The sequence below is a fragment of the Aegilops tauschii genome, chromosome 5, assembly GCF_002575655.3.
Source record: "Aegilops tauschii subsp. strangulata cultivar AL8/78 chromosome 5, Aet v6.0, whole genome shotgun sequence".
In the NCBI taxonomy this organism is placed as follows: domain Eukaryota; kingdom Viridiplantae; phylum Streptophyta; class Magnoliopsida; order Poales; family Poaceae; genus Aegilops; species Aegilops tauschii.
The window spans coordinates 290847007-290860441 of record NC_053039.3 but is presented as its reverse complement, the minus strand read 5'-3'; the positions used below and the strand labels follow the sequence as shown (position 1 = coordinate 290860441).

The window sequence follows — 13435 nt, the reverse complement described above, 5'->3', positions numbered from 1 at the left end:
ATAAGTTTAGATTTGTTCGAAATGTCTAAATATAAATTTTTAGGGTTGACATTTACGATCCCACCTAATGTGAGGTCTCATATAAGTCTCCCCCGTCTTTGATCTTCTCTCGGTAAGTGCTTCTTCTCCCCATGCCCCCCCCCCCTAAATCCTCTAGGCTAGGTGTCTTCATTCCATGCCTCTTCCCTCTACTTTGTATGTATACACCACCATATATGTTCATAAGGGTGAGTGCATGTGCATCCATGTGATAGAAAAAACAGTCCTGCAAAAAAGGGAAATAAAAAGATGTCATTGTTGTAATACGAATAATTAGAGTTCATAGAATATTTGATTGGGTCTGCATGCGATGATGAAAAAAAATTAGATATCATTGTTGTAATCCGAATAATTGGAGTTCTTTTCGAAAAAAGAATAATTAGAGTTTATAAAATATTTGATTGGGTCCTCGTGCAAAATTTAATCAAAATAATAAATGCCACACATGTGGCACGAAGCACTCCGGCCCTTACTTTTTTACAACTAAAGTTGCCATCAAAAAAGAAAAAATAAACCCTAAAAAGCTAAAACTTGCCATCCAAAAAGAAAGTTGCCATGCTTGACAACTAAAGCGTCACTAAACTTATCATAAAAAAATGTTCGGAGTTGCCATGTGTTCATGCCACACGTATGGCACTTACCAGTGTCCAAATTTTAGGCTCTGTTTGGAACAAAGGGAAGAAAAGCATAGGATAGGGGAAAAACCCAAAAACTGGAAAGGAATAGAGGTACAAAACACAGGGAATAAAATCGCCATGCTGCATACAGAATTGCCGTTCGGGACAGAGGAAATCGAATCAGAGGAAATCAGATCATGTGGGTCCCATCTTGTAATTTTTAAATGCTATAAAGATGAGCACCAGCTGCAGTTCACGTGCATGTGGGTCCAAATTGCGCATGGTTCGCAGCAGCCTTTCCCTCGATTGCCTCGGGCCAACGCCAAAACAAGAGCTATGGGTGGATGTTTTCTTTCCCATAAAAACGCTGGAGATCGGAACTTTCCATCGGATTGGAACGAGTCTATTCCTTCATACCGAACGGACAAAACGCAACGATTCCACGAGAATGTGTTTCCTGTGTGTTTTCCTTTGCTTTTCCTACGTACCGAACAGGGCCTTAACGTGGATAGTCAGGGCTCCAAACAAACAATCCTAGGTGGCGGTATATGCATGGTATCACCAAGGTTGCGGATCTGCTCAACCAAGATGGAACTGATTGGGATATGGCAAGGATTGATAACATGTTTACAGAATCGGATGCTGCGGATATAGAACAAATTGCTGTGGGAGGACTAGGAACGGCAGACTTCTTGGTCTGGAATTTTATGAACAATGGAGTCTTTACTGTTCGGTCGGCTTATCATCTTCAAATGGACATGAAAAAATGCAAGTCTGGTCGGCCTGAGCCTTCCAGTTCCATAGACCGGCACAAGGGTTTTATTGCGTTGTGGGGTACAAGTACTCCGAACGAAGCGAAGATCCGTTCATGGAGGATGATCAGGAATGGGTTAGCGGTTGGCTATGAACTACACCAGCGTCGGATTAAACCGGGTGTTTTCTGTAATGTTTGTGGCAGAGAAGAGACAATCTTTCACAGGTTCTGGTCGTGTCACCACTCGACTCTTTTTTGGCAGATGTTGCAATCTGAGACAGGGGCGGGCATGGCATCTCCACCAGCCCCAATGGATACCAATGAGCACTGGCTCGTTGGCTTTTGAACTCGTTTGCTGGTGCGGGTGATGATGAGAAGGAAACAATGATCCATGCAGTATACGGTATTTGGCTTGTGAGAAACGAGGCGAGGGTGGAAAACAAATTGCGCATCCACATGAAACAGGTTTCTGTTTTACGACACATGCAGGAATGGAAGCTATCTCACCAGCCAAACGTTCGTGATGTCCATCTAAAGCAGGTGCAGAAATGGGCGGTGCCGGACCAGGGTTGGGTGAAAATAAATTTTAATGGTGCGGTCTCGAGGACTGGAGGTAGGGGGGGGGGTGGTGGTGGTGGTGTTGTAACACATGACCATTATGGCGCTTTCATTGCTGGTGCTAGCCATTTCTTCCCGAGTATTGGAAGTCCTAAGATATCTGAAGTTCTGGCGTGCAAAAGAGCTGTTCAATTAGCGATTGAGTTGAATGTTGATCGAGTTCATATTGAGTTGGACTGTAAGAGTGTGGTTCAGATGATCAATGAACCTGGAATGAACTATTCCGAGACTGGGCCTTGGATTCAGGAGATTAAACGGATGTTACACACGAGGAGTGACTTTAGAGTCTCGTGGGTTAGTCGTTCGGCAAATGTTGCTGCACATAAATTAGCTAAGGTAGGTGTTGCTGATAAACTATGTAAGGTGTGGATGGGGGTTCCCCAAGACTTTGTGTTGGACTAGCATGATGCCCGTGCATTGCACGGAACATCAAGATGCATTTTTTTACAAAACACCTGTTGTGATTGACCTATGCAGGAGTAATCCCATGCGTAAAAACTAATGATATCTCGAGAATTTCATCAAAAAAAATGATATCTCGAGAATTTCATCGAAAAAATGATATATCGAGAAAGATGTGAGATAAGGTGAGGAGGGGTGGGGCGCGGTGATGATTGGTGGTCGGACGATCTAAATTGCAAGATGACAGACACACTATCATCATCAATTCAGTTTTTTAAGAGTATAGATATAGATATAGATATAGAGATGTAAATCTCGGACGACATTCCGAGCTCTGTTTAAATAAATGCATCAATATCTCGCCTAAAAAGAAAAAAAAAATCCTAGGCGGCGGTTTGATCGCGTTCTACGGTGGACTGGATGGTTCTGGACCGGTCTGGTTTTCACCAGGCAAAGCGGGTCCAAACCACGGTCTGAACCCTGAACCCACCGGTGACGGGTTGAATCCGATAAGACCAAGGCTACTGTCTCGGCCAGACTGAGGACCCGCGCCGCATTCCTACGGCCCTCCACCGGCGCCGCCACCCCATCCCTGCCGCCCCGCCTCCGGCTCCCCGCCGCCGCTCAGTCGACCTCCGCCACCGCAGTTCGACCCCGATTTTGCCTGGCATCAAGCGTCGCCGCTGCCAGCCGGTAGGGTTGCGCCGCCTCCCTTCTCCCGCGCTCCAACTTCGTCGTCGGCTCCCCCCACCCCGCAGCGCCTGTTCCGCGACCAGGTAAAGCTCGCCGTCGGTTTGGTTCTACTCATGCGGTTCACGCTTCGCAGATTTGTTGATTTTGCCAGCCGGACATGTTCTATCTTCGTATCATCATGTAGCTACTTATGGATTAGGGCATGTCGATACAGTGACAAACTCGGCAAACTTGCATGCTTTCATCCGATAGATTGGCTAGTTTATCTATCGGAAATTACCCTCCATGGCCACACTCCCAGAAGGAGCTCCTCTCCATTTCATTTTCCCCGTTTCAATTTGCCATCTCCTTCATGGCTTTGCCCCATTTTTTGGCCATCTCACTACACCCCACAGCAGCTATATACTCCAGGAAGAAAAAAAAAGTAGATAGAGAGGGACGTCCAGGTCTGTTTGGTGACATGTGCCACCAATCTATTTGTGAGATTTGAATTGCAATACAAACGGGATAAAATTGTTTATACAGTCGAATCGTATGCTAGGGAGACCTATGTGGGGTTGGAATGACCTGAGTGAACACGATTTGGCAGAGCTCTTATTTCATAGTAGTTGGGACACTCAAATGGTTTCGAATTTACATGTGTCAGAGCACTTACCTTGTGACACCATGTAATGTTCTTAAGATGAGAAACTGGTTGGAATGGTGAATCAGGCAAACCTGGATATGACTTTTAGTGCACTTTTCTTGGGTCATGTACTTGAACTGTTTGCTTTTATTTTATTTTTGTCCTGGTTCTGTTATGCTTTGTAGCATTAAGCATAAATCTGCCAATGCACTCAACTTTAGAAGCTACTACCGTATAGTTGCGACATAATCAAATGCGGAGCACAACATTTCCACACGGTTCAACAATGGAGGGATGGAAATGACTAGGAAGGTGATAGCTGGGGCATCACACTGTCAATAAGAAAGTTACTCCAAAGTAAATGAAACAGCGCCTAATAAATTTGATAGAAGTTAATGCTAGCGCACAAATGGGCATTTAATTTTGACATTGTGCTGTAGCACTAGCTGCCCAGCTACTCACCTCACCTCACCTCAACTCAATACGGCAATCAACTCAAAATGCATTGAATACATTGAGCAGCGCAGATCCTGAAAGTTGTTGATCCATCAAGATTCTAGCTCCACCGGTAGCTAGTTGCAGAATTTCGTGTCTGGAGGAGTAGCAGAGAAGCCACCACCGTTGTGCTCCCCGTCCTGCCCTTATTTCTTCTTACCTTGTGCAGCCACATCCTTGCCCTACCTCGATTCACCATTCACAGGTCAGACCGTATTCGCAAGGAGCTTCTGGAATCCTATCCTACCCCAAACGTAAAATCCTCTTGTATTTGCCGCTCCTTTTTTCTTTTCCACTTCTGGTATCGGCTCAAAATCGGTTCTTTCATTAAGCGGGCAACGCTCGTTAGCTCCAAAACCTCATCTCTTATGAAAAGGTTCTCAGTTCTTGCGATCAATGCATGCTGCTCTTAAAATCCATTTTCTTGTAATCAATACTAGGTTAGTGTGTTGCTCACTGATTACGAGTTGAAGGACTAGTCGAGGGACTAGTCTATGAGTCGCAGTGTGAATGTCGACTAGGATTCTCATGTAGACTACCAAGCCGAGTTGAGCTGTCGAGAGGCTCTAGTAGACTAGTCTGGACTAGTCGTGCTCTATGAGTCGCTCGACTCAAATTTGGGAGGGGATAAGTGAGCCAGCTCGCAGCCGTGGGAGGGTAAAATTGGAGCTAGGTTTTCAGGCTTGCTCTAGAACGGGCCGCACCTGGGACGAGGCTGCCGCCAGCACCCACTGACCCGCCGCCGCCGGCAGCGGTGGCAAGTAGCATTGCTCCGCTCTCCCTCCGCTGGTTCTGTTCCTTCCCTTGCCGGATCTACTCTGCCGTTGAAGGAGGGTGCTGCAGTGAGGGAGAATCAGAGAAGACTAGGGTCATGATGAGCAGGGAGGAGTTTTAGGGTTGTGTGCTCTTACGAGGAAAGAGAGCAGAAGGTGTGTGGCGGCTGTGGTGCAGGGAGAAGTGAGTGAGGAGAGTAGAATTAGGTCACGGGGGGAATATATAGCTAGTAGATGGGCTTTTGGGCCACAAAGAAGGGCATAGGTAGTGGCCTAATCTCCCAGTCTTTCTTATTTTTCCTTGCAATAATATACGGTACATGCTAAACTGCTTGACTGCTCTGTTTCTTCTATGTCTGCCTCAAGAATAAGGCGGGGTTAGGCCTTAAAAACGATGGCTACTACTTGGTATTAGTAGCTGAGTACTACAGTACCACGTCGACTAGTCCAGCATAGACTAGACTAGTCACGATTGGTCTATGAGTCTCAACCCTGGAACGACTCGTCGACTCGTAAACCTTGGTGTTGCTGAGCCTTGCAGAGCATGTGTACTGAGTTTCTCATCCACTTATATGTCTGTCATTGCGCATGCTTGTTATGTGTGTCAGTAATCTTTTGGCATTCATTACGACCTGCATTTTCTTGCGCAAATGTGCGTTTGGGTATCATAATCTTATTTGATTTACTATCTAGTGCCAAGTTTCCTGCAGAAATTGTGTATTCTCCTGTGTTGTATACTTATTGTCCCTTCAAGTCTTTGTGGTTTTCCTTTGATTCAGAGGCTGGGAACTTCAAAGAACAGGATCCATGGAGGGTGGAGACGCAAGAAATGGTTTGACTGGGACATCACAGACAACGGGAAGTGGGGTTGAGACCCCAGCAAAGCCACTGCCTCCTTGCTGTGTCAAGGCGAGGGCTGCAGCACCTGAATCTGAGGCCAAGTGCCATGCCACTGTGGTATCGGGATGGTTCACGGAGACCCGCTCACGATGTGGTATGTCCAGCTTGGTGCTCAATTGCATCATCCTTGCTACTCGTACTTGACAACAGAAATACTATAACTTCCTATCATTCTCCAGTTATTTTGTCTAAATTTGATTGCTTCATATGCAGGTAAAGCGAACAAACTGCAGTATTACAATAATCCAATGTGGCCAGGTATTTCCCTCACCGGTGCCTTCTTTTTCTATTGCTTGATGGTTATACCTGTCATTAAAATAATAATCCACAATAGGAATGTAATGTTAAGTTTTCTACATCCGTTCATGCGACAAAATGCTATTCTGGTAGACACTTGATTACTGGTTGAACAGATGCATGCCTGCATTGATGTTAAGGCATGGTATTAGTGCTGAATCGATAAAATGGATTTTTAATGAATGCTTTTGCCTTTCTGTTTTGGGAAAATAATTTAGCCTGGCTCAGTATTGACAAGAGAAATTCTTACTATTGATAAATATGAGTCTACAACCTCTTCACTTTTGTTTAAACAAATGGTTTTGGTTAGTTTTTAGTTATGTTATCAATGTACTTACTCAACACACCCCTTTTGACACGGTCATTGTGAAAGAGGTGGACAAAGTTGATCTAACATAGTAACATGCTTACCACAAGCAGGCATTGTGTTCTCTTCATTAGTTTGTTATACCAGTGGCACACTGTTGCTTTTCCATGCTGAAGTGGTGATCTGAGTTTGTGTAATTTTCCTCTTTAGTCATCATCTGATTAGAGAGCATATGCAGCCCAGTGCTACTTGTTGCCTTTTCTTTGTCAATGGTTTTCGTGTCTAATTTCAGTCCTTCCGAAACAAAACTCTTATGGATTTTTGTTCTGTTTCATATATCCGGACCTCTGGAATTTTTAAATTTTTTTATTTGAACATTGAATCATCTGTGTTACCCCAACTGTTTCTTTTACAAATACATACCAGTTCTCTTGCGCATGTCTCTGGCACTAGTTTCATTCCTGACCTCCTTAACGTGTTTATGTTTCACCGAATCATGTGCGTGTTGGTTATACTCAGGAATCTTGACTTCTTGTCCTTAAGTATGTTCAATTGTTTCTGCAAAGATACAATTTGTTTACATGTACTATGCGCGCCAAGCACATTGAATTTTCCAATTGCTCTTTACCATCTCACTTCTCATTTTTCTCGGGCATTTACTTGTGCAATGAAACAAGCCCCACTTCTTGCTCATTCATTGTGATTTCATTTTCCCTACTCAGGAGAGACCCATTCCTTGAAAGTGGAAAAGATCCTGTACCAGGGGAAGTCACCATACCAAGAAGTCTTGATTTTTGAGGTTATCTTCATCTATCATCTATTAACACCCAGAGGGAAAATTGTGTTTGCCTTCTTTTGTGTAACCTGGTTGTTTTTGTATGCAGTCGTTAACCTATGGAAAAGTCCTTGCGCTTGATGGTATTGTACAATTGACTGATAAGGATGAATGTGCCTACCAGGAAATGATTACTCATCTCCCACTCTGTTCAATTCCTTCTCCTAAGAAGGTAATCGTGTGATCTATGTTCCTTCTTATACAGTGAATTATATGACTCTTTTGATCTAATGATTGAAATTGTATTGACGATATTCTGCTGCTATATAGCAGCAGATTTAACCTTTCTTATCTGCATTTCCATTGAAAATGTAGCACAGTCACTTATGTTCTTAGAAACTACATTGCAGGTTTTGGTTATTGGAGGTGGAGATGGTGGTGTACTTCGAGAGATAGCCAGACATGGTTCAGTGGAGTCTATTGATATATGTGAAATTGATCAGCTAGTTATTGATGTACAAAATTCTCATATGACCTATATGCAGAAATATAACCATGTTATTAAAATTTCTGACATGCATCTTACTGTGTAGGTTTGTAAAGATTTCTTCCCAGACTTATCTGTTGGATTTAAGGATCCTCGTGTTCGACTTCATGTTGGTGATGGTATGTTGATAATCCCACGAGGCCATAACTACAACAGTACTTGTTGATGTTGTAAATATCATATATATTTGCAACCACTAGGTGTAGCTTTAAGTTGATGTTGTAAATTTCATACTGGAGTTGTTTTCCTTCCAGCTGTGGAGTTCCTAAGAAATTCTCCTGAAGGGACATATGATGCTATTATTGTTGATTCATCAGATCCTATAGGTCAGCTTATGCAACTGTGGCATATCTTCTTTTTTGACAAGTTAAAAGCATGAGTATTTATCTTTGTTCTTGCCGTTTTTACATTATCCATTCGGCACTGTCAATTGCAGGGCCTGCTCAGGAACTTGTAGAGAAGCCATTTTTTGAGACAATTGCTAGAGCTTTGAGACCTGGCGGTGTTCTTTGTAATCAAGCTGAGAGTATGTGGTTGCATACACATCTGATTCAGGACATGCTTTCGATCTGCTGTGAGACTTTCAAGGGTTCTGTCCACTATGCCTGGGCAAGTGTCCCAACATATCCTAGGTTTTCACCCTTTCCATATACTCCATCAATTTCTTATGCACGCCTGTTTTGTGGTCTTTGCTTAGGTTAATGTTTCATGTTGCAAGCTACTGCACATTCTGTTTCAACTTCTGATTTTTTTTCCTTTCGAACAACTTCTGAGTTACATACTAACTATCCACCCATATTTTTGCATCATCTGCTCAAAAGTTTTTGCACCACTGTTATGTAAAGTAATTTAATTGCAAATAGAGAAATAAAACTATGTATTTTTATAACTGTACCTGTAATTTTTCTTTGTTTTTTTCCCATCGAAGTGCTGTTAGGTCAATTTCGTTGTTTTGGATCATAATAAAAGCATATGCCATCCCTGTATATATTTTGAACACAAGTTTGCTTATTTATGTTTTGATAGATTTGGCAGTTTGCTATTATATCTCATAGCAACAGCCAAGCCGCATGATGTGTTAAATTTAGCATGCACCTATTAGTATAGACTTAGCCTTTTTATTTGGTTGTAACGCAGTTCATGTATTTATATGCCATGTAGATTAGATATATTAGATGGCATGAAACAATAAAGCTTTTCATTACTGAAACCGTTACCACATAAGACATAACATATATGGGTATGGTTTGTTGTGTTTCCTTGCTTTTTCTTCTTCTTTTGTTAATGGATGCAAGCCGTGCAAATTCCTTATTGTGCTATTCTCAGTTGGGTAGATGCACATACTAGGGACTTGGAATAAGCTTGCTGCATACACATTCTTCTTTGTTTTTTGACATCTCAGCGAGAGGAGTTTAGTAGTGTGGTGGCACATAGGACTTGGTTAGTTCTAATGGTGCACTACTTTTCTGGCTTCATCCTCATGGCCTCATGGGTGTCACTATTGTTGGCAGCTAAATTGGTTGCAGCGCTGGGCAATCAATGATAGGATGTTTCAGATTTAGCTAAACTCATGCAAGGAGCGTCTTATTGTGACAAAATATTAGTGAGAAAATATTCCCAACATTATATATACATTTTACCTGGTTTACGTCGTGCTAGCTGGTTGATGCGAGATGTTGAAATTTTACAGTAGTGACCAATTGTAACCTATATGGACCCGTTTGGCACTGTGGTGGATCAAACATCAAACCCTAAACCTCTTTATGCAAATTGAACATTTTATTGAAGCTATTGATGTTTTCTTTATTTTTTGTTGCACCAGTTATTTACTTTGAGCAGTCTTCTATTATTATTGGATAGGTATTTTTGCCATGAATACATTCCTGATTTATATTAAGCAAATGAAAAACCATCCTGATATGCTGTGTTCAGAAACACATCAAGAGACAAGAGATGGAGATATTCGACACGTTGCATATTCCACATCGGCATCAAATAAGAGATTTTGTATTGCTGTTTTGTGAAAGATAAATGCTGTTAGGGATGCTATTTTATCTTGGGAGTTCAGGGCATATTCCTCCTAGAAAGAGAAGTTGGGCCAATTTTAACCTTTTAGTTAAACAACTGTTATTAGGTGTTGGTGTCAGCTGCCCTTGTAAATTTGGTACAAAAAATTAAAACATAATATATCTGAATTTCATTGATTAGGCAACCCTTGCTGGCTGCCATTCCTCTTAGTATACGCATTAAGAGCTGCTGGTTGTGAGAAACAAATGTTGCTGAGCTGCAGCTTTAGATGAAGTCTTTGACGTGCTAAATGTTGCTCCTTTTGAAATTTACTTGTAACACAACATTTACTTGATTTGCAGTGGTGCAATTGGGTTTTTGCTATGTGCTAAAGAGGGTCCACCAGTCAACTTCCTGGCACCCATAAATCCAATCGAAAAACTAGAAGGCGCTATGACAGCAGGGAGGGACATCAGATTTTATAATACAGAGGTTTTTTCTGTTTAGAAAGTTACCTATCCTGCCAATTTTACAATATACTGTATTGCTTTTGTCTTGGTATATACTGTAGTATACTCCTAATAAAATGATGCAGAATTCTAATATTCCTCGAATTTTCTGCTGCAATGATTTCATGCTCTGCAAGTCGCAAGTTACTGTATATACCTCATGTTTATTTAAAAAAAATACTCCACTCCAACTTAGACGTGAGAAATCTGGCATTACGATTCATTGCCATCCATAAGCACACTGATTTGTTTTTTTGGCTGCTGACCAGATGCATAGGGCAGCGTTTGTTCTTCCAACCTTTGCAAAGAGAGAGCTAGAAGCATACGGTGGCTCCACTAGAAGGGTATGTTTCTTCAATTTGTTAAATGATAAATCTGTCTGTGTATTCTCTTTACTTGGCGTGTTCCATAATTTGGGCAACTTTTTGAAAGCATAATTTACTTTTTTTACCTGCTTTCTGAGTCTACCTAGAAAACCATGAAAAGTTACAGCTCTACCTTTGTGGCGCTTACCTCTCATATTTGGCGTGGTTTCTTAATTTTGAGAGTTTTCTTGACTGCAACATTTACTTCCTCACATCTGAGTTCTAGGACGACTTGACTTGTTGGCTGGTTGGACATTACCTTCTAATACAATCAGACCAAACAGTCCAAAAAATTGATTAGTCGCTACATATCCTAGCTTTATTGCTTTCAGGCCTTTGAGATAGACACAAAGTCATTGTTTATATGTTCAAATATTATAGTAAGATGACTATCTCCCCGTGGTGCCCATATTTGCTACAGTAGTAATCTTGAATTAGTTCTCTACCCTATCTAGCTTGGTTCTTCGTATGCCAATTGCCAAACAAGTGAACTGTCAAAAAGCTTAACTGGAGATTGTTTGGACCATCACAGGCACAAGAGGAAAAATCAGCAGAACCAGCGAAGGTTGCCGTCGCGCCACACAGTGAAATTCTTACCGCTTAGACGAGTGCTCCTGGACTTGTTCAACCGTCGTGTGCTAGCAGGAAACGGTTCCTCTCCACCAGCATCCATGCTGGACATCAAGTACTTACTGGTATAGTAGCAACATAATTGGTGTGGGATATGGCAATACGCTTTGCGCGATTGATATGATGGTATGATAAGATTTGTTGGATTGAGATTCCTGGAATGGATAAACCAGAGAAAGTTGTGTGGCTACCGTAGTATTGGCACTGGGGCACGCGTAGTCATTTCGGGTGTATTTAGTTGGGCACTGCTAGGCGCCGGCCGTTCGGCCCGAGCCTTGCGCCGGTCGCCTCCTAGCTGTACCATGCACCCAGCCGTAAGTAGTAACCGTTGTATGTGTCTTTCATCTCGCTCGCCTCGCTTGAAACAAAAAATGCCCACGCCTCATCGCTCCCCATCCTTGAGTTGCCCCTGTTCCCAGCAAATCTTCACCCCGGTCGCAGCTTTCCGGTGGCCGATGCCGATTCCACCTCGTTGAAACCACGGTCGCATCTTTTGATTGCCGGTTGCAGCAAGTTGTGGCCGCCGTTCCAGCATATGACAGGTGCTGGTTGTGGCATCACGGTGTTTGGATGCGTCTTCTCCAGCACAGATGGCTCGGTGTTTGGATGCGTCTTTTTCCTATTTAGTTCTTCTCCAACCTAATCGTACCGATTTTTGGGGAGTGCACAAGAATTTGGCTCGTGTTTGAATGGTTGCCAGACTATTGTGCCATTGTGGCCATTTGCCTACTTTCTGGCTACCCCTTAGTCAAAATTTGAGCAACAAAACCTTGCACGGTTAATTTTGGTAGGCTTTTATCAGATTTTCTAGAGGCTTGCCGTCAGACATCTGCTGGGTAATCTTCGCTCAGAGATTTTCATTTTTGGAAGCTCTGCTACGACTGCACGACACGAGCTCTTTTCTCGTACAAACACAAGTACAACCTATATGCATGCCGGTACACTAGTTGGCTGCCGGCGTCAAAGAGGCGGAAAGCTCCAACACCGTGATCTAACGCGGATTTAATCTGTTTTTTGTTTGTTTGGGTGGGCTGAAGGCGCGGTGTCCGGCCTCGTCCATGCAAATCTGGTAGGTGCACCCAACAGGCCGACCCATTTGGTCCGTCTGACTGAATTGTTCAATAAACATATTTTGCACAAATAAAAGCTTGAAACAAACGTCCCCGGCCATAGTTCATGCTGATATATGCGCCAACGGCTAACATACATGCCAGCCGAAAAACCCCGCATGTCGGCCATAATTCATACCGCACACGTGCTAGTGGCCGACATACATGTCAGTCTACAAAAAATTGCCTCTCGGCCATAGTTCATGCATCTCAAACGTAGTTCATGCTGTTTCACATGTCGGCATATAAAATAATTACGTCTCGGACATAGTTCATGTATCTATCTCGAGCATCTTCCTTTGCTTCTTCTCGAACCAAATCCTCTTTCTGGGACACCTTGCTCAAGTCGACCGACATAGTCTTGACTTTCTTCAAGATTAGATCGAGTTTCAACTTGTTTGCTATTGTTCGGACATAGCTTTCCTTGACCTCAAGCTTTTTTGTTTTGTATGTCAAAGTAGGTCTTCATTTGCTCCTCTTTCTCTTGGCGCTTCCTCTCCACCCTCGCTTCCTTTTGGGTCATGAACCCCTTCAAAATTTCTTGTAAGGCGAGTGTCTAAGCATCATGCTTGTCATCCAACTTGGAGTTGGCCTCCCCCCTCGGCTGCTTCTCACCTTCACTTGGCTCAACGACTACCACCGGCCCCCATCTTTCTTTTGAGCGGCATATTGCTACTTGAACTTTGGACACTCACAAATCATCGTCCAACAATGGGTCAAGGTGAGTATCTTGTTCTCATGTTGGGTCTTGAAGGTTTTCAAAGATCGGAATGCCTACAAATGAAGATGAAAGCAACAATATGCATTCATATGCAATGGAGATGGAAGCATCAACCAACAAGATACACACATATAAACAAGGGGAGGAATTGCATACCATGTTTTTGATGCCTAGGCCACTCTCGCGGGACGACCGGTGATGTTCTGAAGGGTGGCACAAAACTTGATGGACTCCAATTGGATGAAGCCCCCC

The 13435-nt window shown here is 42.9% G+C and overlaps 1 protein-coding gene across 2 annotated transcripts; it reads left to right on the top strand.

Moving 5' to 3' along the window:
- Window positions 1-2934: 2934 nt before the first annotated feature.
- Window positions 2935-11543, top strand: LOC109767464 (spermine synthase). Of its 2 annotated transcripts, none has more exons than XM_020326222.4 (12): window positions 2935-3206; window positions 5796-6010; window positions 6130-6174; window positions 7243-7319; window positions 7405-7527; window positions 7706-7810; window positions 7889-7961; window positions 8097-8168; window positions 8279-8474; window positions 10212-10341; window positions 10628-10702; window positions 11256-11543. In XM_020326222.4, the coding sequence occupies exons 2-12, from the start codon at window positions 5824-5826 to the stop codon at window positions 11325-11327; spliced, it is 1155 nt and encodes a 384-aa protein (XP_020181811.1). In that variant the 5' UTR covers window positions 2935-3206; window positions 5796-5823; the 3' UTR covers window positions 11328-11543. The 2 variants fall into 2 exon arrangements, with proteins under 2 accessions (XP_020181811.1, XP_040245975.1); XM_040390041.3 differs by having other exon boundaries at window positions 3030-3206; window positions 5771-6010.
- Window positions 11544-13435: the final 1892 nt, after the last annotated feature.